This window comes from Tigriopus californicus, chromosome 4 (genome assembly GCF_007210705.1).
Source record: "Tigriopus californicus strain San Diego chromosome 4, Tcal_SD_v2.1, whole genome shotgun sequence".
NCBI classification, from domain to species: Eukaryota; Metazoa; Arthropoda; class Copepoda; order Harpacticoida; family Harpacticidae; genus Tigriopus; species Tigriopus californicus.
This window is the reverse complement of record NC_081443.1, coordinates 10,434,038-10,458,965: the sequence shown is the minus strand read 5'-3', so window position 1 is coordinate 10,458,965 and position 24,928 is coordinate 10,434,038. Positions and strand designations below refer to the sequence as shown.

The 24,928-nt window shown below is 42.4% G+C and overlaps 4 protein-coding genes across 13 annotated transcripts in view; 3 read left to right on the top strand and 1 right to left on the bottom strand.

The window, feature by feature from the left end:
- The first annotated feature begins 646 nt into the window (after positions 1-646).
- LOC131879740 (peroxisomal sarcosine oxidase-like) lies at positions 647-6,179 on the top strand. The gene is made up of 7 exons (XM_059226145.1): positions 647-835; positions 3,008-3,156; positions 3,218-3,437; positions 3,692-3,870; positions 3,993-4,134; positions 4,205-4,354; positions 5,839-6,179. Exons 1-7 carry the CDS (start codon positions 734-736, stop codon positions 6,064-6,066), a joined length of 1,170 nt encoding a protein of 389 aa, XP_059082128.1. The 5' UTR covers positions 647-733; the 3' UTR covers positions 6,067-6,179.
- A 1,090-nt stretch (positions 6,180-7,269) lies between these two features.
- Positions 7,270-10,126, top strand: LOC131879741 (peroxisomal sarcosine oxidase-like). Its single transcript, XM_059226146.1, has 7 exons — positions 7,270-7,416; positions 7,494-7,642; positions 8,571-8,790; positions 8,856-9,037; positions 9,103-9,244; positions 9,501-9,650; positions 9,722-10,126. Exons 1-7 carry the CDS (start codon positions 7,315-7,317, stop codon positions 9,902-9,904), a joined length of 1,128 nt encoding a protein of 375 aa, XP_059082129.1. The 5' UTR covers positions 7,270-7,314; the 3' UTR covers positions 9,905-10,126.
- A 917-nt stretch (positions 10,127-11,043) lies between these two features.
- LOC131879739 (uncharacterized) lies at positions 11,044-19,285 on the top strand. 2 transcript variants are annotated; one of them, XM_059226144.1, is made up of 9 exons: positions 11,046-13,415; positions 13,530-13,954; positions 16,681-17,409; positions 17,481-17,724; positions 17,794-17,941; positions 18,128-18,260; positions 18,330-18,503; positions 18,569-18,651; positions 18,969-19,285. In XM_059226144.1, the coding sequence occupies exons 1-9, from the start codon at positions 11,975-11,977 to the stop codon at positions 19,147-19,149; spliced, it is 3,558 nt and encodes a 1,185-aa protein (XP_059082127.1). In that variant the 5' UTR covers positions 11,046-11,974; the 3' UTR covers positions 19,150-19,285. The 2 variants fall into 2 exon arrangements, with proteins under 2 accessions (XP_059082126.1, XP_059082127.1); XM_059226143.1 differs by having other exon boundaries at positions 11,044-13,415; positions 17,481-17,941.
- LOC131879738 (mucin-2-like) overlaps positions 19,272-24,928 on the bottom strand; it is a 42,443-nt gene continuing 36,786 nt past the window's right edge. For all 9 annotated transcript variants that reach the window (XM_059226134.1, XM_059226142.1, XM_059226133.1 and 6 more), the window contains 7 exons: positions 24,039-24,250; positions 20,855-23,893; positions 20,473-20,631; positions 20,279-20,407; positions 20,034-20,205; positions 19,824-19,967; positions 19,272-19,754 (listed from right to left, as the gene is read on the bottom strand). In XM_059226134.1, coding sequence (XP_059082117.1) covers positions 19,492-19,754; positions 19,824-19,967; positions 20,034-20,205; positions 20,279-20,407; positions 20,473-20,631; positions 20,855-23,893; positions 24,039-24,250 — 4,118 coding nt within the window. In that variant the 3' untranslated portion in view covers positions 19,272-19,491. The remainder of the gene's footprint in view (positions 19,755-19,823; positions 19,968-20,033; positions 20,206-20,278; positions 20,408-20,472; positions 20,632-20,854; positions 23,894-24,038; positions 24,251-24,928) is intronic.

Sequence of the window (24,928 nt, the reverse complement as noted above, 5' to 3'; positions counted from 1 at the left end):
TAAAAATAACAGGAGTCCCTGCTGATCCAAACAATTTCGAATGTGTTGATCCTGCCTTTTGAAAACAGAATTCAATCCGTATTTTCTTGTCGTGTTCATGATAACAAGGATCGACGAAATATGTTTTTCATGAAAGATGCTTTTTATGACATTTCCTTTGGGAGAAGAAAATAACATTTTTGCCTGTTTTCGAAATTTCTGAAATATTCTAGAGGAAAGCATGTGAGAGATGTCAAATATCAGCTGACTCTAAACAACCTCTTTTGTTAAATTCTTGGTAGTAAGCATAAACAAGAGACTACTGCTTTTTGGCAAATGCAATTTGCACTGAGGTTTTTATCAATTTTGGTTATTTTTCTAATTCAATTACGATAAAAGCTTTTGGTTTTCAAGTTACAGGATCAGAGCAAAGTTAATTTATTTGCTATGTTCCCCGATTTCATGATACATTGATGAATCTTTTGGTATTTCACTTTTTTGTGCATGTTTTCGTCCGTATTTTTGTTCAGCATGAAAAAGTATCAACGCTCTTCGTACACTTTTAGCTCTGCAAAAGAGGAGGCATTCGTATCATTGTCTTTGTAGCCAAGTCCTGATTAGAACTCTTTGCGGCGATTTGATTATCTTGACATTTGACCCTAACTTAGTAACTGTTCATCTCGACCCTGTTCCTTCATCACAAACATCTTGCAAATCAATCATACGCCTCAAAGTGTCCAAAAAAGACACTACCATGAGTTTTTTCGACTACATCGTGGTGGGGGCTGGAATTAATGGAACATGGGCAGCCGCTCATCTAGCCAAACGAGAACACTCTGTGGTCCTTCTGGAGAAAGTAAGGATTTAAAAGAATTATCCATTAATAACTCATTGACATTATGCAATTTTCAACTTTTATTGACTGTACGAGTCACTAGCTTTTGTCTGGCTTGCACTGGCCTTCAAGCATGGACTTATTCAATTCTTAACCAATAAGAATGTTGCAAAATCCACCTTTGTTGGATAATTTTTTTGTGGACTTCCTTACTGCTACTGGGATTGGAATCCCAGCAGTTTAAGACGAGAAATTTATTCGTTTTACTTAACTTGTATTTATATATATCATTTGACATATATAGATAAAAGTTAAATAAAATGATGTTGTAATTAGTAAGCAATACACCTTGCTGATATTGCCAAAAAAGATGCCTGGTTGGATAGATAGTGTATTGTTTCAGGGACATTTTCGGATAGGACTTCGTAAGAATGGTAATGTTATTGTTTTTTAAAAGAATTTTGCGGACTTCCTTACCGCTACTGAGAATGAAATTCCCAGCACTTCAAGATAAAAAAAATCTTCCCTTTTTTTTGGGGGGGGGGGCTTCCAACTGCTACAGGGAATGTAGTTAATATACAAATGTGACATATTTTCCGACGAGATGGTATTTTAAAAACCTTGCTTCCTTTGTTTCAATAACAACGAAAATCGTTTTTAGAAGTCTTTTCATATGCACAAAAACTTTACATGTGTTGGGGATACCATCGTGCATATTAACGAGCTTCTTGAAGAAAATGATCCTGTTATGAAACGATGATTTTCATCGTTCCAGGGATCAAGAATCCAGAGGGTTGGTTACTGCTATCGCTCACAGAAATGAACCCTCATTCGGCCCTCATAACAAAAATGTCGTATGACAACCCACAGGGGCCATTATTAAAGCGCTACTTTGGTTTTATTGCTTTATGGAGTTCTAGCCCCTATAAAAAACTTGCATGTCTAAAAAACATTATATAACCTAAATTTCCAAAAGTCTAATCAATGAAAATTTGGACCAAACTGATAACCCGTGCTTTTAATCCATATGATCTGTTTAACCGCTACTTAGCCAGATAAGTTTTTAATGGAGGCTAGAACTCCACAAAGCAATATAACCAAAGTTGTTCCTTATGGTTTTCTAAGCTAGAAATATCCAAAGATGAGTTTGCGTATTTCTCTGGAAACTTGATAGGACTTTTTGATCGCTACATGTTGCTAAGGGTATCACTTTGGGTATTGAATCAGCGTTTGCTACCCATAAGTAAGTGCTGTTAAAAGCATTGTTTATTCACCGTTTGAGAACTGTGAAACATAGACACATGGACTTGGGTAAACGGAAATTTGTTGAATTCCCACCAGTAGCAATAAGGAAATTCTCATCACTTAGAAAGGTCAGATTTGTTTCTCATGAAGTATTGACAACTAACTGTCAGGTTAGGTCCAACAAATATTGCTGGATATTTTCCTTGTTTTTACCCAAGACAAATTTTTTGAGAATGTAATTTTTGGTCAAAAGCTAAATTTGCTCCATGCTCTTAGCGTCAAAAGGGCCTTGTCATAAAGATATTACTTCATTGTAAGATGAGTAAGATGTGTTTGTAAAAACTTAGGTTTTAGGTCTTTAACCTCTTTCTCAAGGTCTCTTCATGAGTCACCATGTTTGTTACTTCTCACTTCATGAATTGGTCATGAAATGACCTTTACTGACTTTTAATAAGCTATAACACAACTTAGAAATGAGAAATAATTCCTTAAAATTAAGCCAAAAAGAAAGTGGGCGGTGCTTGTCACATTTTACAGATAGAGATTCAAGCTTGGCGAACATGTCTAGAAAGAGATGAAAGTAAGGGCGGCTTTGCACTAGGATGGTAAACCGCGATTGAATCCCGTTTGAGGATGGAAGTGGGACTAGTGCTCTGGCGAGTTCGGCAAACGACTCGAGTCTAGCAAAGGACTCCAGTATTTCACTGTACTCAAGTCGAACAAAAGGACTCATACACCAAAATCTCGCCCCAGCACCAGTCCCACCTCACTCCTCAAACCGGATTCAATCTCAGTTTAACATCCTAGTGTAAAGCCGCCTTAAGGAACGGGGTAAACAAGTAACCCCGAGATGGCTTCTCCTGGCCTGATGACTTATGGTATTGAGGATTGCATCGATGGTTCCATTCAACAAATTGCATATACTTTCCGATTTTGTTTCCGTTTCAGTTCCCGTTACCTCACTCCCGAGGGAGTTCCCATGGAGCGTCGAGAATTATCCGCAAGGTTTATCCGCAGCCTTTTTTCAACGACATGATGGGTCCAGCATATCAGCAATGGCATGAGTTGGAGCAAGAATGTGGAGAGAAGTTCATCACGTAAGGGATTAGAGGGCGAACTGTCAAATCTTGACGTTGATCCATGTTCCATATCTTTTAGGAGCAATGGTCTACTGGTTTTTGGAACTGAAACTGGTGATACTCTCAAGGGAATGATAGGTACCTTTGAGCGGTCCAACAATCGGGACAAGTGTCAAGTGATGGGCAATGACTCGCTTCAAAGGTCGTACCCTATGGCGAATTTCGAACCCTCTGCCTTTGGCATCCTGGATGAGGAAGCGGGTTCCATAAAAGCAGATAAATCGCTGAAGGCATCAATCGTAATGTGATCATGTTTTAGTACATACATAAAAAACTCACGTTATAGAAATGTTAGCACAGGCAAATTTTGTCATCAAAAGTCACGCTATGAAGTGAGGCTCGTCTAACAAAGGATTTTGATCCTTCAATTCTTTGATAGCAATTATATTATAGTCGCATTGACTTGTCCGTACATTAACGAGCCAATACAAGCACCCTAATGATTATCAGACCAGAAGTTTTGCATTTATGCTAATCAAAGTGATTGCTCTAGGACCACGCCAAGCGACACGGGGTTCAAGTTGTGGATAATTATTCGGTGGACGGAATTATTAGTCACTCTGGATTAGTCCGTGTTCAAGGTGGATCAATGAATAATCGAAAAGAATTTGTTGGACGAGGTTTAGTGATTTGTCCCGGACCTTGGGCGATGGATCTTTTGAAAATACTGAAGTGAGTTTCAATCTCTTAAAATTGTCATTTCTTATCATTTTTGAGGCATTTCAAAAAGAAAAGTTGAATTTCCAGGTCCATGGAATGCTTTTCCATGCACATAATTCTAATTTTGTTTCTAGATTCCCATTGCCCCTCGAAGCTCAACGAGTCCCTGTCTACTACTTTAAGTACAAGGATTTCTTGCCTTGTGTGTTCATTTACGATTCCAATGGAGATTACTTTTATGGCATCCCAGAGAATGAGTATCCAGGATTGCTCAAGGTAGCTCGATCTTCAATTTGATCTACTGTAACAATCTTTCTTCTATTGCTATTAATTTCATCTCGACTAGTTGGGTAGTCATGAAGGCATCCCGACCTTGGCCGACTCCAGAGATCAAGTGGATTGCTCAGCGATCAAGAAGAAAGTCATTGAGTTCATTAAACGCACTTTTCCTGGTGTCGATCCAAAACCTGCTGTCGAAGAAGTTTGCATGTACACGGTAAATTCAAACTCGACATTTCGCTTTTTTATTGGATATAAGTCGTGTACCTATGTAAAATGATACCACGTGATAATGCCCTAGCAAGGGCAAACAATGGTAAAAATAGAGCATAGGTAATTTTGACATCTACATTCCATCCAATCTATCATAATTTGATTTTAAATCAATTGGAGGCCAGTTGTGAGTTTTAGAGTCACATAGTAACCCTGATTAGTCATACAAAAACTGACCCAAAACGTATAAATGTTTTTTAGGTATAATCAGGTATAAACAGTATGGATGACTGTAACAGGGAGGCTTATAATTGTCACATAGATTACAAATTGTGGGATGATCCTTCAGCAAAACCATGTGGCGTCATCTAGGTAATAATAGGTATGACGTTCTTTAGAAATCTTCTTATACAGATCCATTGTCTTATCTAAACTTGGTGCGGAGGCACATGAATTTACGTACACCTGTTTTACATATTAACAAATAACATATATTAGATAATTGGCTTCGTTGGTCGCACAACTAGTTGGCGATGCTTTCTTATTATTTATTATCAGCAAGCACCATCAAGTCTCCGCCGAAATCAAAAGCTTGATACCAGATCTTTCCAGAAATCACGCAAAAAATTGAGTTGAAAAACTTCGCTAGAAATGTGTCTTCATTGGAATTTTTTGACCTCATCAAAGTCTATGATTTAAGAAATAGCGTTTGAGCTCAGGCTAACCCTGATTCCAAATACTCCTTTTGCAATGTTTTACAAATCCTTTATTTAAGTAGGGAATCCTTCGACGCATTCCCTGAAAATTGTCGTTATATTAGATAGCATTCCAGATCAACCCTACATTCAAGGACTAGCTCGGTCTGCCAACTCAAATTCGTTGGTAGACCAAATATCATATAAAGATTGAAAGGTAATAAATAGACGAATTATAACCTTTCATTTTAATAGTGCGCGGGATTACATTCCCTGGAGCGGTTAGAAAAGCCCGTGAAAAACCAAACCAAAAAAATAACATATTCAAACCGCAAAATAAAAATGCTCAAACTTTGGAACGAGGAAAAAAATGATGACGTCACAATAGTTTCTCGGAAGATCACTTGAACTTTGGGGTTTGGGTATTCATCCTTGATTCATTGATTGATTTAATATTTCACTAACAATTTGCGAAATAAAAAATACTTTTAACTTTTGAAAAGTTGTTTTGAGACTTCCTTTTGTTGCTCTAAGTTTTTAATGATTACGACAATTTCTTCGAAATCTCTGGATGTTTTTTGGTCCAATATTATGACGTATATTTTTCTCTTATCTTCACTGTATTGTAAATAGAGCCCATGATCTCACTAAAAGCTGTGTTGACGTCATCATTTAAAAATGTATAGAAAAGAGGAAATTTGTGACAGAACAGGTAAAGCCAATACCTTTAAATGGATGAAAAAGGGATTTTGAACCTATTGGACCTACTACGTTCTAATCAACTTTATTTTAGGTCACTCCCGATTGGGTGCCCATTATCACACGGCATCCCTGCCACTCTAACATTGTGATCGGTTGTGGATTTTCTGGCACTGGATTCAAACTTGGCCCAGTAACGGGGGAAATACTGGCCGATATGGTCACCGGACAAACCCCAAAATTCGACATCGAACCATTCAGACACGATCGTTTTGGCTCTGTCTATCAAACAGATAAATTTGTGCACATGTCCAAGCTTTGAGCTGGATTCAAGCGGCAAAATCTAGCGTGATTCTATCTACTATAAGCTATGACGGAGAGTCGGAAAAAATGTGATATTTATCAAATAAATTTGCTCCGTCCTTTACCAGTAAATGGCGTCTCCAGAGAGTAATTTTTGTTCCAGAGCATCCTTGAAATAATTATTCTGACATATTGCTACAAATGACAATTTTTTAATGGTGAACATGCATAAATTTGATACATATCCAATTAGGAGCTATTCGGACATTTAGGCAAGCGCTGGTACCAGCAAACAAACTTGCCTGCCAATGCCAGTGATGAAAAATTGGCGTTTCAAACTGGTTTTAACGAAGCTGACCTTTCCTCTTATAGCAAGGCGAAAGAAGGGTTAGCTTCTAAAAAAAACGTGTTTGAAGTCCCAAACTTGCATCACTGACTCTAGTACCAGCAAACAAAGGAACCTGCCAGAGCTTGCCTAAACGTCCCCATACATTTTATGATATAAAATAATATCAAAAGTTTGATATTTTGGGTATGGCACATTCTGTGAAAAGCTCGGTGAAAAATGAGCGAGTGAAAGTCACATTTCTCCGCTAATGTTCATAAGATTTTCACACAATTTTATTTGAAAAAGCACCTTTGTATTTTTTTAAAACATGTTAACTAATTTTGGTTATAAAGCTGTTATAAGGTGTATTATATGGTTATATTTAGACCATTAACTAATTTAAACATTATAGGAAATGCAATGGAACATTTGTTAAACCAATGCCTAAACTGGCTTCAAAATTTCTTGGATCTCAAAATCACCCACATCCGTCAATAGTCGCACGATAAAGAACGACAACTCAAAAGCGTAAAGAACTTGGTGAATTTAGGATTGTCTCTTTTTGCGGCTATTTTTTTATCAATAATTATCAATACTTTACTAACTGTAGATGGCCACGGAAGGCTTAAAAGGTTGAAACATTTAGTTTAGTTCGGGAGATAATCTAAAGTGTTGATTTAAAGAATCAACAATCGAATGTCCAGCCACATTGGTTTTCTGCCTCTTACTACTTTTTGGACACATTTTTGCTTTTCTACTTATATTTCCGAACTCTGACCAACATTCAATTTTTGATGACTCGTGTTTCCAATACTAATAAATGTTGATCAATTATGAGCGAATTGTTTGACACCTCAAAAAACCGGAATCCCAAAACGGGTTCCTCGTTACCATCCCTATTATCTATGGAGTGGACAGTAGTTGGAAATTGTGGCCAAGATGAACATGTTTGATTATATCGTGGTTGGAGCAGGAATCAACGGCTCTTGGACGGCCTACCACCTGGCAAAAATGGGTCACAAGGTGTTGCTTCTGGAAAAGGTTGGACAGACTCGGCCATAGGGTCTGCTTTACCCTTTGATATGTACGTACATGAAAGTCAAAGGACCTCTGTATAGTTTCCACTTCCACACTCCCGGGGAAGCTCCCATGGACAAAGCCGAATCATCCGAAAAGCTTATCGACAACCATTCTTCAACGAAATGATGCATTCGGCTTACCAACAATGGCATGATCTCGAGGAAAAAGTAGGCATGGAGTTGATGGTGTAAGTGATTCTAATACTTGAAGCCTCTCAAAATACACTTATTAACCATTGCAAATGGAATTTAATTGATAGAGACCCTTCTGCCAAGGATATGAAAAGGGCGACAATGTCTAGCAATGGTAGTGCCAAGAAAATATGAGACCTGATAGGCTTCAACGTCCCGTAGATGAGATCTGTTGATTTGAAGATAAATATGCACGATATGTTGTTCCAGCAGTTAACATACTTAATCTGAACTGAAATGTACCTAAATGAATTATAGTCATATCTGGGGCACTTTTGAAATCAGGGAACCAATCGAAATAGGTTTGTTGATTGAGATTTAAAGGGGCCCTTATTTGCAACCTCAGACTGCCCAAACATAACGGGAAGGGGCACAGTGGATTGCTATAAAAACTGCTAGTAATATTCCATGAAAGCGGTTTCTTTTCCGGACTTCATGTGACCTGGGTCAGTAATTGTACATTATTTGATAGAATTAGTTAAAAAACAACAAAAACGCATAGTAATTAAACAAAGAGAAACCAGCCCAATTGGCCTTTTATTTGATAAAGGCTGACTCGAAAAGCACCCTCTGAAGTCCAGAACATACACCATAATTCATGCAGCGTAAGGCCCTTTTTCAGACGTTGTCCATTGAAGTAAAGAATACAATTTACATGACGTCTTTTAAGTTAGATTACCTCGATCCCTATTGTGGTTCCTTCTTTTGAGATGTCTTATCATTGCTATGATGTACGTAGAGTAAGGATTGTTTTTCTTTTGAGGTAAAGAACATGAGTAAATTTGACGACTTTGAACCACAAACGCTGAAATATCGAACAATCAATCTTTTCATATTTTAGGAAAACGCATCCAAAGAACCAAATTAAATCGGGATGATAATTAAAGATAAAACTGTGATTCAAATTAATTTTTCATTCATTAGACCAATGGGATTACTTTGCTTCGGAGACAACAGTGAGTATATAACTTCAACCATTCAAACCTTGAAGAATGCCAAGCGTTCCAGTAAAGTGGAATTCTACGACAAACTCGAGTTGGAGGCAGCTTTTCCGGACATCAACTTCCTTGGGGACAAGGTACAAGGACTTTTGGACCTCGAAGCAGGAGTGCTTAGGGCGGACAAGGCATTAATAGGAATCCAGGTGCATTATTTGCTCAGCTGTATAAATATGGCCATCACTTAATATGATTTGATACTCTCTTTCAGAGAGCTGCAGTTCAGTTGGGAGTGACCATAAAGGATAGCATTGAATTTACCAATTTAGAATGGGTGGGTGATAATCTGGTAAGGATTGAAGGTAAAGGTCCGGGTGGAATCTCTCGATTTGAAGCTAAAGGAGTAGTCCTTTGCGCCGGTCCTTGGTCTATGAAGGTTTTGGAAAAGATCGGGTAATAAGAGAGAGATGTGTTTTTATGCTATTTTTTACCATCCAAAGTATGGTTTCCTTTGCCAGTATGCCAGTGAAAATGAAGGCTTGGAAAATACCTGTTACCTATTTTCCCTGTGCACAATTTATGTCCAAGACTTTTGTCTATGACAATGGAGTGGATCATTTCTACGGGGTTCCTGATTTGGAATATCCAGGTTTGGTGAAGGTAAAACATTTCTAACAGATACATTTTACTGGGTCTTTTGGACATGGAAAGGCATTTTTGAATCCAAATTGTGTATTCACCAGAAATCAGCACTCCTTAATCCATTCAAACTTGCCCTTTTTCCTTGTGAATAGAACTTCATTGAAAAACAAATCATTATTGAATAGAAAAAAAGTCCCAAAAATAGCCTATATCTATTATCAATCTCAAACATAAAGTTCCGGCCTCTGAGCTCTCTTCTTCAATTGTCTTATAGATTTGCCGTCATATTGGGGATGATACTGATCCAGATGAACGGGATCATTGTGATTCAACACTGACCAAGGCCAAGGTGATTGATTTCGTTACAAGAACGTTCCCAACTGTCGATCCAAGGCCAGTCATTGAGGAGTCTTGTCTCTACACGGTCAGGCGTTTTCTACATTTAGGAGCCAGAATAAATAAGTAATCGAAAGTATGTCCCTATTCGTTTCACAGATGTCTCCAGATGATGTGCCAGTTTTGGATCGCCATCCCAAGTTTAGGAATATTGTGGTTGGATGTGGATTCTCAGGAACTGGCTTCAAATTGGGTCCCGTTACTGGAGAGATTTTGGCTTTGCTGGTCACCGATGGGAATCCGATTTACGATCTCCGGCCATTCCGTTATAATCGCTTTTGAAGGAATTATATTGTCATCAGATGGTCAAGGAATTGAGACTCGAGCTTAACCATGGTTTGTAAAAGTGCAACGAGACAAATATTTGATTTGAACAATCTTGAATTTTTTTTTGCAAATGAACAACACTTATTGTATATTGTACATTGAGATTCAAGTCCTTGCTTTGTTTACTTCATGCATTTCAAGGCTACTTCAACTCGAATAAGATTTTTTATCTCTAGATCTACGTACATACCCCCATTTCCAGGCACTTCTGTCACGAAGTTAAAGAGTTCATAGGGTACGGAGTACAAAGTAAGCACCAAATCAAAATTCTTGTTCAAGGAAAACCCCCATGTTCACTCTCATTGAAAGGTGATATATTGGAAATTTTCCTTGGCGCCATCATCCCAGACTCATTCAAATAAGCTTGTCGTCACGATGTTTTTCAAATGTGCCATCAATCCCGTCATCCAATACTTGTATCTTGTATCCGTCAATAAGGTGATGCTACATAAAAATCGAACTCAACCGCCCGCCCACTCGGACATGATCTTGGCATTCAAGGTGCAAAGTAAATACTGGATGTGTTTGTTTGCTGTATATCTTTTTGATCTGCATTTTCCTGTCATTCTAATCCCCCGTTCGAACTTCGAACGCTCAATGTGCTTGCTTGTCCCCGTTCAAAACCCGAGCGACTGACTTCTGTTACTTCTGTGCCAGCTGGGAATCCGCACACGCAAGTCGCACAAGTCAAATCTCAAGCCTCGATCCTGAGATGTCTAACTTCTAACTTCAAGTCAGAGGTGTCCGCGAGTCCTTCGCAGCTTCTAATCCCAACCCTGCTGATTCTTGAAGTTCCGAGGCCTGAGCTGGGCATTTGGCTCTCTAGCATAGACTTAGATTGCTTGATTGAACTATAATATAAAGACTCTTTCTTCTCAAGTTTTCCCCCTTGCAATGGTGGGTTCCATTGGAGGTTGACAAATACCTGACAAAAGGCCTTCCATGGCCTTGAAGGAGGGTAAGGAATGTTCGTCATCTAGATGATCCTTGTTCGTTCTGTGCGATCCACCTATTCTGGACATGCAAGCCCCGTTCGTTCCTGGCCGAGTTGGTGCTTTTGAGAGTTGGAGTGGGCTCAATCACTTTAAACATTGTAGGCACAAGGTGCAACGGGGACAGCAGCTCATGAATCTGAAATGTGTGAGTGTGAGTGTGTGTGTGTGTATGATGTGAGCAGGGGATTCATAAGAACTAAGAAGAGGAGGTGGTGGATGAGGAGGTGGCGGAGGAGGAGGAAGGGACGGACGCGTAGAGCTCTGCTCATGAGTGTGTTCAAGCCACCGAGAACGAGGCAAAGGAAGCTGAAAAGCGACGATGCGAAGCAAGTAGGTGAGCGAGGGAGTATGTACAAACGAGTCGTGCAGTGGTGAGTGAGATGCAGCAGTCGAGGCACAGATACAAGCAAAATGGCAGCACCTTCTTGCAAGATATCCCAAGTTTTCTATTTTTAGAATCCTCTCATTCATGGCACCTGGGTCCAAGATCCATTGTGAGTGTTCCAAAGTGCTCTTTCACCCTCTTGCGGTGGTTGTGACTAGTTTGGGGGTACATTTCCATATAAAAAGGGATCAAACCGAAGTGTTATGCCAACATGTGCGAGCTCGGAAGTCCTGAAAAACTTTGATTCCCTCACACGAAGGATCAGCTGTTGTGTTAGACCTCAACTAGGCAACATTTGTCTCAAACTTGTATTTCCTTGAATAACCCGAGAATTAGTCACCTTAAACCTAATAGCATACCACAACCTGTGATCCAAATTCGCTCTGAACAACTCCATCAAACGGAAGTCCTTATCGCAGTCTTGTTGGAGTTAGTTCGTGACAGCACCGTAACCCTAATTAAGGGCCTGCTATATACTTAGTGGTGTTAAAACATCATAGATCAAATTCCTCGTGCTTACAACAGACAAACATTCATCAGAAGTTTGTGTCATCCATACAGATAAGGAATATATTCAGCTGTCATTTTCCACCTGATTACTACCTTCAGTGAAATCCCCGTGGTGCATGGGGCGAAAAGTTGAATATGGCTGGCCGAGGTCCACCGTATTCCCAGAGAAATAACTACGGTGGTGGTAACCACACTGGTGGTTCCAACCATTCAGGAAATAGAGGAGGAGGAGGAGGAGACCTCTATCAACAACTCATTGACAACAACGACTTGGTAAGAGAGTTGGACGACATTGAGGCTATTTCGCAGCAGATTTCCCAACACGCCGAAGTACTCTATCAGAATTGGAAGCAAAACACCACTCCTCGACTTGGAAGTGCTGCGCAAACGAGAGGCTCCACATCGAGCTTGGGGAACAACGGACCTTATGGAACGGAAGGGTCGAGATTCACCAGTAATTCGAATCCCAATTTTTCACGAAGTAATTCGTCGCCCTCGAATTCGTTGCATCCAACAAGGTCAATAGCAATCGAAAACAGCGGTGAGAGATCAGGGTCGACGCCCAGCTACTCCAACCACAATGGAGGACCAGTGCATTCGGCATACAATCCGTACCGAGACTCAACTAGTCACACAAATACTTTGCCCACAAGATTGCACCACCAGATAGCTCAAGCACAACAGCAATCCACTGGAACACCGTATTCAGTGGGCTCGACAGATTTTTCGTCTCGCTCTTCCACACTTCCCAATCGAGGCTCCTCTGGAGGTAGAAGCATTACTCAGATCAAATCAGACTTTGATATCGATACCCCGCACAGCGGCACCTCAGGAGCTGCTGCCAACGGAAATCTTAAGGACCTAGTCAACAGTTTTGTTTCCACGGATCGAGCGAAGCAAGCAGCTCGAAATACGATTTCATCCACCATCACAAACATGAGGAACAATGGGAATGGCAACGGCCTTCGGAGCCCGTCGCCATCCAGTTCCACTAGTTCCTTCGGTTCCAGAGGGATGTCCCCTTTGAAGAGCCCCATGCTGGCCATCTCGAGCGTTTCATCTCCCACAGGCCCCTTGTCGCCGACATCTTCCATAACCTCTAGTTATGAGAGTCAAAGGGGTTCGACACCTAGGTATATGCCCACTAATGACATACACACCCAACTCACGCCCATGTTTGGTGGGGGCGGTGGCGGAAGTGGAAGTCAATACATGTCTCAATCACGTGATACATTGGACAGACCAGCCCTGAGGCTTCAACCTCCCAGTTCGGGATGGAACTCCATGCCGATTTCTTCATCATCTACGTCGTCAAGTGGTCGGGTCATTTCGATTCCTGTGCAACACCTGACGGCCACTGCTTCCACTCCATCTGGCCTTCAATCTCCCAAGGTGCTTCAAACGATTAGCAGTAACAGTGCACCCGCATTCCCCCGGAGATCGAGTAACCGGAACAGTTTGGAGTTTGACATGCCCTTGCCGTCATTGCATGCGGCCAATGTGGAGAGGATGAAGTTAAGATTTGAGGAGGCCAAGCAACGCATGAATCTCATGCACCAAAGGGCAATGGAATCAGGTTTGTTAGCCAACAAAGAAGGTGCTGGTGTTGGTGGTAATATTCGGGGTAGTGGTGGAGGCTCTTCGTCCCCCGGGTTTAACTCTGTCAAGAACGCTTTCGAACGTATTGCAGATGTTGGTGATCCAGAAATCTTCATGGACTTGGACGACGGTTCAAACCTGATTCTGGATCAATTGAGACGACGGAGTGCTAGGAGGGAGATTCCTTCCGCACCTCATCCGGAGCTCACGCCCCAACAAAAGCAACACATCATGGAACGCTCGTCCCAAGGTCCAAATTCAACAAGTTCGTTTGGATCCTCCGGATTTCCGTTCCGGAGATTCTTGGGGGGAGGATCCGTGGCGGAACGGGTCCTCATTTTTGAGCGATGTCCAGTGTTCCAGACATCGGATTCCAAAGACGATGGCTTCAAAACCATTCCAATCGAGAACCGCATTGACCCCGCGGGACTTCATCGCAAGAGTGCGCCGGAACTATCGTTTATCAACTCGGGCCCTACTCCTCCGCTTTCCGGGACGTCACCTCCACAATCTCAGGTAAGACATCTTGACATTTCGAAGTCACGAAATCGGGCTCAATCTTGTCAGGCTTCATATCTTATTACGTCAAAAAGTCCCCTAGATATGCCCATCTTCAGTGTAGCCCATCGTTGACGAGTGAGCCTCTTCTTGGGTGGTGGTTGTCTCTCAGTCTTGCAACTTTTCCTCTAGCCTAAGCCCAATCTTTCAAAAAAACGTACACAACAGTACTTGGTTACAAACGAGACCATTTCAATGATACCATACATTGGTTTAGCTCTTACATAGATGCTCCCCAATTGGAAATAAGTCATGGGTTTGGCTCCCAATTCCCCTCAAAGTATTTCATGAGCTTGGAGATGAGTTTTGAACTGTTTAAAAGTCAAGCTAAGTGCTTTGAAATGCTTCTGCAACTCGCCCTCACTTAGTCAATTTAGCTCTGTAGTCCCGGAACGGTCGAACAATCCTAAGTTCGTTCTAGTGTCGAGCTCACTCTGAACGTAGGTTTCGTACGTCGAACAAGTACGAGAGGAGCTCAAGCAGCCTCATCATTACAATGTTCAATAGATATTCAGTTGTTGAATGAGCGAACGAAAGAACGAACGCCCAGGACATGGAGATCGCACACAACACTGCTACTTGATACTTCGTCATAAATAACTTCGGGCAGATAAATATTTAAGTAATTTGAGCAAGGTCAGTCAGGTTGGATCTGACTTGTGCTGTTTTGTTGAGCATTATGATTTCACTTGTGAATTCAGGACCCCTTGGAAGGTACAAATTAGTTCATAGGAATAGGCCTGGATCGTGTTTCACTCCAGTTATGACGGGTGTGCTCAAATATGTGGGATTCACATGATCTAGGGCGACTCCCCCGCATCTAATCGCGAGGAAAATCACCAAACTTGAACATTTGATCTGCTGTTTGGAGTTAAATAAAGAATGCCTTCTTTCACCACGTCAAACCTCGAAATTGGCGTTGGCAGACAACGAGTACGAAAAAAAAAGAAAAGCAAGTGTTACCGACGATATATACTCTAGCACTCAAGTATTGACGAGAAAAATCATCGTCAAGAACCTTGAGTATGAAGATTGATCGTGGTCATGCACAATGTGTACACACTTTCAAAGGAACGAGGGCGGTTCGGGTCAACCTCAAAAGAGTGACCTTACTAATTTCTGTCAAATCTTGTCCCCTTATTCCGAGTTTGTTGGCTTTGTTTCGACAATGGCCCCAATTCTCGCCCGGACATAAAGGGCTAATTCTTGTGGCCAAACTGTTTACTTTTCGGGAGAAAATGTCGGGGAAGGCCAAGTTTGAGCACATAATGAAGAAATAGCCTCCATCTCGAGAGATTGATAAATTGTACTCCATTTCGTCATTGTCATATTCGAAGCTAACGTCATACACGAGGCCAGGGTTTCGATGGCCGATCTCAGGTTTTCGTAGCCTAAGGGTGATATCAAAATAGAGTTTGTCCTACCTGAGCCATTCGGGAAAGAAATCCAATTATCTTTTACCCTCCCCATTCAATACCCAACTCGTCAAATGGGTATCCACTTTGGGAGTTTGAAGTTCCCGCCAAAACATAGCCTCTGGAATATTTACGGGTCAGTTATCAATGTGAAAGATAATGGCGAATGGATTTTCAAAGCCCAGGGGAATGAGAGTGGCTTAGGGTCTTCATTAGGTTAAAGGAAAAGGTCAAAAGTGCATTCTTCGAAAGTTTTCGAAATAACTGCGCCATTTTTAGGACACAAAAAAAGTTCAAATATAGAGCAAACAAAAATGTATAGAAAGGTCAAAGAAATCGTCAAACCTACTCCGGATACAGCAAATATCTCCTAGAAAACACGTAAAGACGTGACTAGGCACATTGCTAGGGCATTAAATATTGCCATTTGCCCCTAAATACCCACAGCGTTCCACTTTCCCACTGACGACTACCCGAAATCTTAGTCCGAGGTGCTCAACAATTCCCATGGATCAATATTGAATACCTCGTCTCAAGGAACGATTAAAGCACAAGAATTTTGCCCAAATTACTCCAGAGATAGCTGATGATGAGCCACAGTTTTCGACTCTCGAATCGTGAGTAAGGGAACAAGCCAGCACGAGGAAGGCCGGCCTTTTTGTCTGGTCAAGGCTTGAAAAGTGGCGATTGGGGGAAAAAATTGGGATCATTTGCAGCAAGAAATGTTCTTGAGGAAAGCTATTGGGAGTTTCACTTTTCAAAACGCTTCAAATCTCATTTTTCGGATGCAACTTGAAGAATCTTGAGCTTTTGTCGAGGCAAGGCGAGCACAATAATCTGGGTCAGATTGGGAAATCCCCCAAGTCAATTGAACAACGTTCATTCTTGGCGAAAAGAATATAATACAAATGGCCTTTGTGAAAATGGGTTACATAATTGGTTGAATTCGGCAAGAAGTTTCAATGCAAAGCAAAATCCCGACTGCTTATTTGCACAAGCTTAATTTCTCATCCATAATTGCCGCCCATTATCCTTCTCACTGATCCCATGGGCCATTTAAACTGTCAGAGTCCGCCCTTTAGCCATTCTAAGTATTTGCTTGATTCGCAAACTCGCTATTGCCAAGATTAGATGCGCTCAATTGAATGCAAGCCATATGAAAACCCAACGCATCCACTCCCTGTAGATGATAAAAGATGCTTCGTCCCCCGATAAAAAGACCGACATTACAACTCAAAGAATAATCTAATAAGAACCGCTGATTTTCAGATTGCCAGTCCGGTTCCATCCTTCCGAAGCTCATCCTTGTCATCACCATCAGTGCCCACGACATCCCCACAGATCCGAAATCATGCTCGGGAAGTGCCAGTTGCCAAGGGAAGTCCAGTCATTACTCCGGTTCTTTCCAAATCTCCCCCCTCTGCCAATCCGGTTCTTAGTCCCATTCAACCCACTTTTACAACGACTGTTTTGGGCTCACGCTCCATCACTCCGCCCAAAGTGATCACTCCCCCGCCTCCATTGGGTCGGCCGAGATCATTGGTCATAGAGGGTACCGCCGCCTCCAAAGGCAGGAGTCTTCCGAAATTCCATTTCCCATTTGGTAACCCCGCGTTGAGTCCTTCAGCCGAGGCGTCTCTTAAAACCATTCAGGCGGAATTTCGAAAATACAAGAGCTCTTGTGTTAGCCAGGAGGACCTGGGTCAGATCCTAAAGAAATGCGGCTTTCCAATAAGTTGGAAAGGAATATTGTTCAATGCGAGTGGCGGGGACAAGGTTGACAGTATCAGTTACGAGCAATTCGCCCGATTTTGGCGGAAAATGTCGGCTTCCAACCACGATGATGCGTCTCAATTTGCTTACATTCTGACCCGCGGGCTCCGGCGATATCTCGTTCCGGAAGATTTTGTACCTCTGATTCAAGATGTAGTTGATACTCACCCTGGTCTGGGTTTTCTGAAAGAGGCCACGGAGTTCCATTCCCGTTACGTTCACACTGTAAGACCGCTCATCCAACTGGCAATTTATTGTCTCAATTGATTATTGAACACAAATTCTGATGTCCGTAGGTGATAGCCCGCATCTTTTTCTGCGTTAATCGGTCGTGGAGTGGGAAGATTACAATCCCGGAGTTGCGTCGATCCAATTTCCTCCCAGTACTTAGACTCTTAGAAGAGGAAGAGGACATCAATCAGGTCACAGACTTTTTCAGTTATGAGCACTTCTATGTAATCTACTGCAAGTTTTGGGAGCTTGACAAGGATCACGACCTCTTCATTGATAGGGAGGATCTCTCTAGGCATAATGATCATGGTATGTCTCTTCTCATAAAACCAATAAATTGGGCTCCTTTTGGAACAGAAAACAACTTGCTATTTTCAGCTATTAGCACACGAATGATTGATCGTATTTTCTCCGGAGCGGTCACGCGAGGTCAAGCGCAGAAAGAGGGCAAAATGTCCTACACAGAATTTGTTTGGTTCCTCTTGGCTGAGGAAGATAAGCGGCACCCTACTTCAATCGAATACTGGTAAGTACGGAAGATTCTGAAAGGACCCAAATGAGTGTCAATAATTTTCAATGAAGTCATCACTTATAAATGCACCTTCACTGCCCTCCTGAAAACTAACCAGCTTGGACATTTTCTCAGAAGTGATCCACATCTTAGCGCAAACCAGGGTAGCTGAATATAATTGAAATATATATTTCAATTCAGGTTCCGTTGTATGGATCTTGACGGTGATGGCTTTTTATCTATGTACGAGATTGAATATTTCTACGAGGAACAGCTCCAGCGAATGGAACAACTCATGATTGAGACTTTGCCTTTTGAGGATTGTCTGTGTCAGGTAAGATATTAGTGCTAAACAGACAATTTGGATTATGACTCTCCAACAAAGTGAATTGGTTTTTTTCAGATGCTTGACATGATTATGCCCGACGACCCTACCAAGATTTCTTTGAGAGACCTTAGGACTTGTCGAATGACTCCTATCTTTTTTGATACATTCTTCAATTTAGAAAAATATTTGGAACATGAGCAAAGAGATCCTTTTGCGTCCCAACGTGATGTGGATGAGGATGGCAATGAAGTAATTGAAATGCTAAGCCTTTGAACAAATAAAAGATTTGTTACATTAAATGCTTTGCTTTTCAGATATCGGATTGGGATCGATTTGCGGCCGAGGAATATGAACTTTTGGTGGCTGAGGAGGGACACGCTGAAGTTCTTGATGACATGTAAGTGATCTATTAAGAATAACGGTTCAGCTAACCGACATCTAAAGATAGCCTTTTTTGCTGACACATTTGACACACTGTTGCAACATCATTAAGTTTCTGTGCCCACGGAGTTATTTATTGGTTGTGAATTACGATGCTGAATTAATTTTTTGCAGAAGAGAAGTTACAACAGTGATCAATTTGTAACGAAACATGGACTAGTGATATGCTCTCTTTTATCAAGTGCAATAAAAAATGCACTTCTTTGTTTATGGACACGTTAGAACGTCACAAAGTAGCTTCCTAAATTTATCATCTTTTCTATTCAATTTCAGGGGATATGAGGACGACGAAAACTCGGCGGAAATGAATTTTGAGGAGGCATTAGAAGATGCAGCAGAGAATGGCAAAGACGCGACCGCCGGCATTAACAAGCGATTGAACTCCTACGAATCAAAACTCAGCAACAGTTATGGCTTGAAAGATCCTGTGTTTTCCTCAGCGACCAATGGATGATTAACACCTCCTATCTGGCTCCTAAAGCTTGCATATAAACCAGACGGAGCCTTGCCTTATGACAAAATAACCCCTTGTTTAACGATGGCACAAAGAAATACCTTAATAAAAAGAGGCCAAAGTGCTGAGATAAGTATATGAATTGATTTTATTTCCTTATGCTGGCTATTTTCAAGATATGATGAAGTAGTCAGGCAAGCGGTATGCTTCCTTCCCAAGAATCACAGATTAGGAGGGATTGGGTGGTTATATCATTCCAAATCCCCAATATCAATTTATCAACCATCATTACAAATATTTGCGACAGGTTCAAATAATGTCTTTTTGAATATGGAAGCCTGGTCACGCTGTAGGAGTTTGTTTGGGGGAGGCTTTCTCGGTTACAGCGGCTGTTTTGGCTTTCACCTCTATCGCGCAGTTCTGAACTGGTTCCTTTACTTTGACATCCTCAATCTTTTGCCGCACCACAATCGTGCTGGTTCCATCTGAAAGCTTCTTCATGAAGTTCCATGCCTCGATTCGGGACATCCTGGTGCAATCTGTGTTATTTACACTTATGATTTCGTCTCCCACTTTCAAGACCTTGCTTTTGCCGGCAGCTCCTCCTGTAAGTGTTGGTATGTCAGGGTTAGCTTGGGACCGTATCTGAAGGTATATTTTTAGTCTGAGATTACCTGTGAATATTTTTTTGATAGTTAGGGGCCTATCGCCCAAGGGCGAGTCTTTGCCACCTTCCAGTCTGAATCCCAGTCCAGTTCCTTCTTTCTTCAACGAGACTGTCATTGGTGCTCCTCGAGGGACATCCACAAATTTTAGCTCTGGGAATAAGAAGTTGACAATTCAAAAGCAGTTCTCCTTGGGTTGTCAAAGTATCAGAATTTTACCTGATAGCAGGGATTTACTATCTAGTGGACTCTCGAGAATTTTGGGGGGCCGACTACTTGTCATGTTCACGTAGTTGTAGGAAGCTGCATAATTGGCGTCAAAGGATCCGGTCTCGGCCGGTGTTACAGAGCGACTCCGTGATAAAACCAATACCACCTCCGCTCTTGGGGCCTGGAAAAAAAGTCAATTTTTTGAGTTGCAAGTATCGTCGATCGTCTCAAGTTCATTAAATGTCTAGTATTACCTTAAGAATACTTAGAGCCTCCCGATGGGACACTCCTTTAGTTGATCGCCCATTGATAGATAATACACGGTCTCCTTTTTGAATCCGACCATCTCTGTCTGCTAAAGTTCCAGGGATCACTTTATGAACCTGTAAGAGATAACAGTAACGTTAGGTTTTCGGGATGATTGCGAAATGAGGTAGTTGGAACTCACTGTGATATCTTTGCACTCGTAGTCAGCTCCTCCAGCTAATGTGATGCCAATGGATCCGGCAGTAAACTCTCGATGAAGAACGATCACCATGATTTCGTGGGAAGGGGTACCAGATTCTTCTAGCGACTGGTTGGCCTCATCAATAAGGCCTTGAAGCTCCTAATGTGAAAGATAGAATTAGTTTCTTGGAACAAAGTTTGCAAAATTCTCGGCAATAATGTCAGGAGCGCAAAATCAATATTACTTCACGACTCAAAATAACTTCAGGGCCATCGGTCTCCATATTTAGTTCGATCACTAAAGAAATGCCACACAAATAGATGAGACAGGAAGCTCTCAAATATTTTATCATAAGCAGTAACCTGAAAATTTTTCTACCAACCTGTGGAGAGATCATACTTGTAGAGGAGGCTAACGAGGTAATACTCCCATAATGATCTTTCATGTTGGTTTGTCCTGACAAGAGCGATGACACGGATCCGTAGTAATGAGGCGTCGGTATGGATGACTCATCACTAGCTGTAGAGTCCAAGGAGCTCATTCTATTATGACAAGGAGCCATGCCGCAAATGGAGGAACTGGAGGATCCACACTTACTCATGCTCCGCGACAGACTCTGTTCGGCTTTCTCGAAAGCTCTCCGGATATCATTGACGCTCACACATCTCCTGTTAGCCTCATCTTTGCTGTCTAGGGCATCCAGGAGTTCCCGCGAAGTTCTTGAAGGCACTTGTGGGCTTCCCATACTTTGCATTCCACTTTGAACCATGGAGGCTGATAGCAAAGGTGATTTGGGAGTGTCAGGGCAGTCTAGGAGGTCAGCTTGACTGGATCCTCGACTGGTTGAGTTGCTGAGAAGCGGCCGATGCTCGCCAAGGTTGCCAATCTCAAAGACCTTCAAATCCGAAGCACCAGATTCAATGAGTCTTGATGGACGAGATGGTGCAGCATTCTGGTCTTTCTTATCTCTCATCTTGACTCCATTGGCATGGTCATTCGATGAGTATGTGGGCACAGAAAATTTTCGATCGTTCTTGATGATGGCTTTGCTTTTGGCGAATGTCATCACCTCTGATGGAGTTGAAGGATCAAAGCTCTCCCACTCAGTTGAATCCTCAGGCAAAAAGAACGGCGAATTCTTCGTCTCCTCCAACCAAGTGGCATAGTTCATCGTTTTGTCTCCAAGGCGGAACGATGTAATAGACGAGCTTAGCGATTCATCGTAATTTGCACTCGACGAGGTCACACTAGTAATGGAGGCTCGTCTGGAAGATGTTGCTGATTCAGAGGTCTTGGATTCAAATTTCTCAGTGAGTTCTCGGAAGTTACGACTACTCACTGGTGAAGCCACCAACGTTGTTGTGCTTGAGGTCTTTTTCAAGGGCAAGCTGGGCGGAGGTGAATTTGATGCAGACTTCACAGAGTGGAAGTTTAATTCGGTTGGCCTTACTGACGTAGTAGCATTTGAAGAAACTGGAGAGCTCGTTGACGTGTTGGTTTTGGAAAACTGGGCAATTTTTGTCTTTGTATCCGTGGAAATCATCGATTGAGTCGATATAGAGTATTTCTTCTCCAAAGTGGACCACTTGTCATTGTTGACACTGGGTGTTGTGTTGGGCGATGACACTAAAGACTCTTCATCCACACTGGCAATACTGGACAGTCTGGAAAAGCTAGACTTCTCTGACTCAGGAAATCCCGAGTCCTTGCTACTAACTGCACTTGAGAGTCTCGAAAACCCGCCCGTTGGAATAGGAAGGTCAAGATCCAATACATTCGAGGAAGTACCGCTGTCATTGCTGTTGTTGCGGCTCAATTTCTCTTGTTCGGGAAAGGCTGCAGTAGGGAGAGTTGTTTTGTCCCTGCCATTCTTGGAAGAAGCTCCACTACGTTTGGAATAGGTCGATCTCTCTGACGTCAAACTATTGTTACGAGACAAAGTTCGTCTTCCAAGTGGTGTTGTAGATCTTGAGCCTTCGTCCACACCAGGAAGGGGATGTGTTCTAGTGGGTGTGGTAACTCGACTTCCTCCATCGGCCTCTGAACGTGAACTTCGCCGCGAATAGCTAGGCAAGAGCTCCTCCTCGCAAATTGTGTCACGAGAACTTCGCCGGGAACAAGTTGAAGAGGCATCGTTGAAGTTTTCCTTCGAGTGGGCACTTCTCAACGAATCTTGAGAGGAGTGTGGACCCCTTCTGGACTCCAAGGCTGTTCGGGTCCCACTGACAGTTTCAAACGATTTCTTGCGTTCCGCGATGGTGAATGACGATGACCTTGACGCCGGTTTCCCCAGCGATGTGATTGATCTCGCGGGAGTTAATCCCATCTTCCCAACCTCTCTGGCCTCAATGGCCCGAAAATCGGATATTGAGGTCTTCGTAGCTTGAATTGGAGTCGGATCACCAAACAATTTTGTCCCACTACTCTTCTTAGCAGACTCCAGGATGTTTCTCCGATTGATAGCCTCAACCGAGTTCCTTTTCAATACCCGTGGATCTTCTGGCCCGTCTCCTTCATCCTGGTATGGGCTTCCAGTTTGTGTAATAGGCACATTTCGAAACTGAGAAGAGACATCCTTTTCGTCTGTCTTCAGTGATGAAGGCGGGGATGGACTGGATGTATTGCTGTAGATGGTGAAGGCCTTGTGCTTGAATGCTGGCGAGAATTTGTTTGATGATCTACCGTTGGGACTTGATGTGGAGCTTAACTTAAGACGATCACCACTTAAATCAATTTGCTTGGCTTCCGAGAGCTCCTTGGAGTCCAGACACGGACTGTTCTCGTGGATTATTTTAATGTCGCTTTTCTTGATTGGCGTGGACGTGGTTAATGTTGCTCTTCTGGCTGGCTGGGGATGATGTCTTTTGGGTAAAGTGGAAGAACCGTCTGGTGATTTGACGCTGGCATTGGTGGATCCTATCTCTAGTAAACTTTGAGACCGCCCATGTCTTTCTTGTGGAGTTGGAGTATGCCCTGTTCCGTGGGACAAGCGACTCCTACTTGGGCGAGGCTCCGAATTGATTAAGCTGGTTGAGGATATGGATTTGGTTTCTCGATGAAAGAGAGATCCCCCATGACTGGCCGAGACATTGGTCATGCTCTGGTGATATATTCCTGACCTTTTGGAGTCATTGCCCACATATCTGACGTCTCCATGTGTATGTGCTCTAGTAAGCAAGCCTGTGTTCGGAGGGTTACGACCGAGTTGGCTCAATCCTAAATCCTCTGTGGATTGGGAAGAGCACGCCGAGCTGAACAAGGCGATCTTATCCCTCACAGACTTGATGCTGTTTTCATCATGTCTGATGAGCTGGATCTTCTGCATTTTGATCCGGGGGAAATCCATGATGCCTTTTTTGTTCTGGCTCTGGTCGGAGCTGTTGGATTCAGACGAAGACTTTCTGGTGAGTAACAAAGAGTTCTGGAATGCAACGGGAACAAAGGACGACATCAATTATCGACAAATGAGACAAGACGCTCACCACATGAAAGAGGTCAACAAACAACAAATCAGGCAATAAAACAAGGACAGTTTGAGCCAGGACAAAATGAAATGCCGAACTTACCTGACTGGTCAAGCTAGATGGATCCTTATAGTCCGGTGGGAATTCATGACCATCTGGCGGGAGTCTTGAATACGTCGGGGGCAAAATTGTCCCGGGAGAGCTGCTGGAAGAGTCATTCGAGTCCTGTGAGACCGAATGCCGGTGGTGAACAGGCACTGGTAGGCTAGATTCCACCAGGTCCATGGCCGTCTCCTCGCGAATCGACGTGTTATCTGAAATGGGAAAGAAATTCTTGGATGATGATTGGGACTCAAATTTTCAAAGTCATTACGAAAGAGCAAACGTGGCGGACAAGGAAAAATGACGTGGATTTGCACGAAGCGAAGACTCCAAATTCAATATATAAGCAAGAGAGGGAGATGGGAGGTAGTTGATGACATGTCAAAACGAGCTTTTTGCCTGGATGAATTCAGAAATATTCCTAGCGAATGAGTAAGCCATACCCGAATGTGCATATCTCAAACCTTCTTCATTCTACGCACTCACACGTCAACATCACCAATAAAGTCCGACCTAGCATAAATGGGCAAGCCACTTAGGGCTCCAAATTTGGAATATAGAGAGACGTGCTCATTCGAAAAAAAAAGAGTTGAACCTTTTTTTACACATGCAGCAATGGCAAGACACCTCCTGAGAGGAATCCAGAGGCAAAAAGTGGCTCAACCACTTGGTCAGAGTGGCCAACCGCATTATTAAATCATGTTTCCAATTTGATAAACCCGAGGATTTTTGGCTTGAGCAGATTCACCCGATACCGCAAGATTCTCGAAGTGTTCATTGACTTTGCCGGATCATTCTTGAGTAGAAACTCGAAATATTTCGAGTTCTTGGCGCTCTCTTGGAATTCTTTTAAGCGGCACGGCCTACAACGCCATTCCGTGATCACTCAG

Coding starts and splice junctions, on each gene's coding strand:
- LOC131879740 (XM_059226145.1), top strand. CDS start 734: ATGAGTTTTTTCGACTACATCGTGGTGGGGGCTGGAATTAATGGAACA. Junction 836..3,007: donor CTGTGGTCCTTCTGGAGAAA/GTAAGGATTTAA, acceptor TTTCCGTTTCAG/TTCCCGTTACCTCACTCCCG. Junction 3,871..3,992: donor GATCTTTTGAAAATACTGAA/GTGAGTTTCAAT, acceptor TTTTGTTTCTAG/ATTCCCATTGCCCCTCGAAG.
- LOC131879741 (XM_059226146.1), top strand. CDS start 7,315: ATGAACATGTTTGATTATATCGTGGTTGGAGCAGGAATCAACGGCTCT. Junction 7,417..7,493: donor AGGTGTTGCTTCTGGAAAAG/GTTGGACAGACT, acceptor ACCTCTGTATAG/TTTCCACTTCCACACTCCCG. Junction 9,038..9,102: donor AAGGTTTTGGAAAAGATCGG/GTAATAAGAGAG, acceptor TTCCTTTGCCAG/TATGCCAGTGAAAATGAAGG.
- LOC131879739 (XM_059226143.1), top strand. CDS start 11,975: ATGGCTGGCCGAGGTCCACCGTATTCCCAGAGAAATAACTACGGTGGT. Junction 13,416..13,529: donor CCAAAGGGCAATGGAATCAG/GTTTGTTAGCCA, acceptor AACGTATTGCAG/ATGTTGGTGATCCAGAAATC. Junction 13,955..16,680: donor CGTCACCTCCACAATCTCAG/GTAAGACATCTT, acceptor GCTGATTTTCAG/ATTGCCAGTCCGGTTCCATC.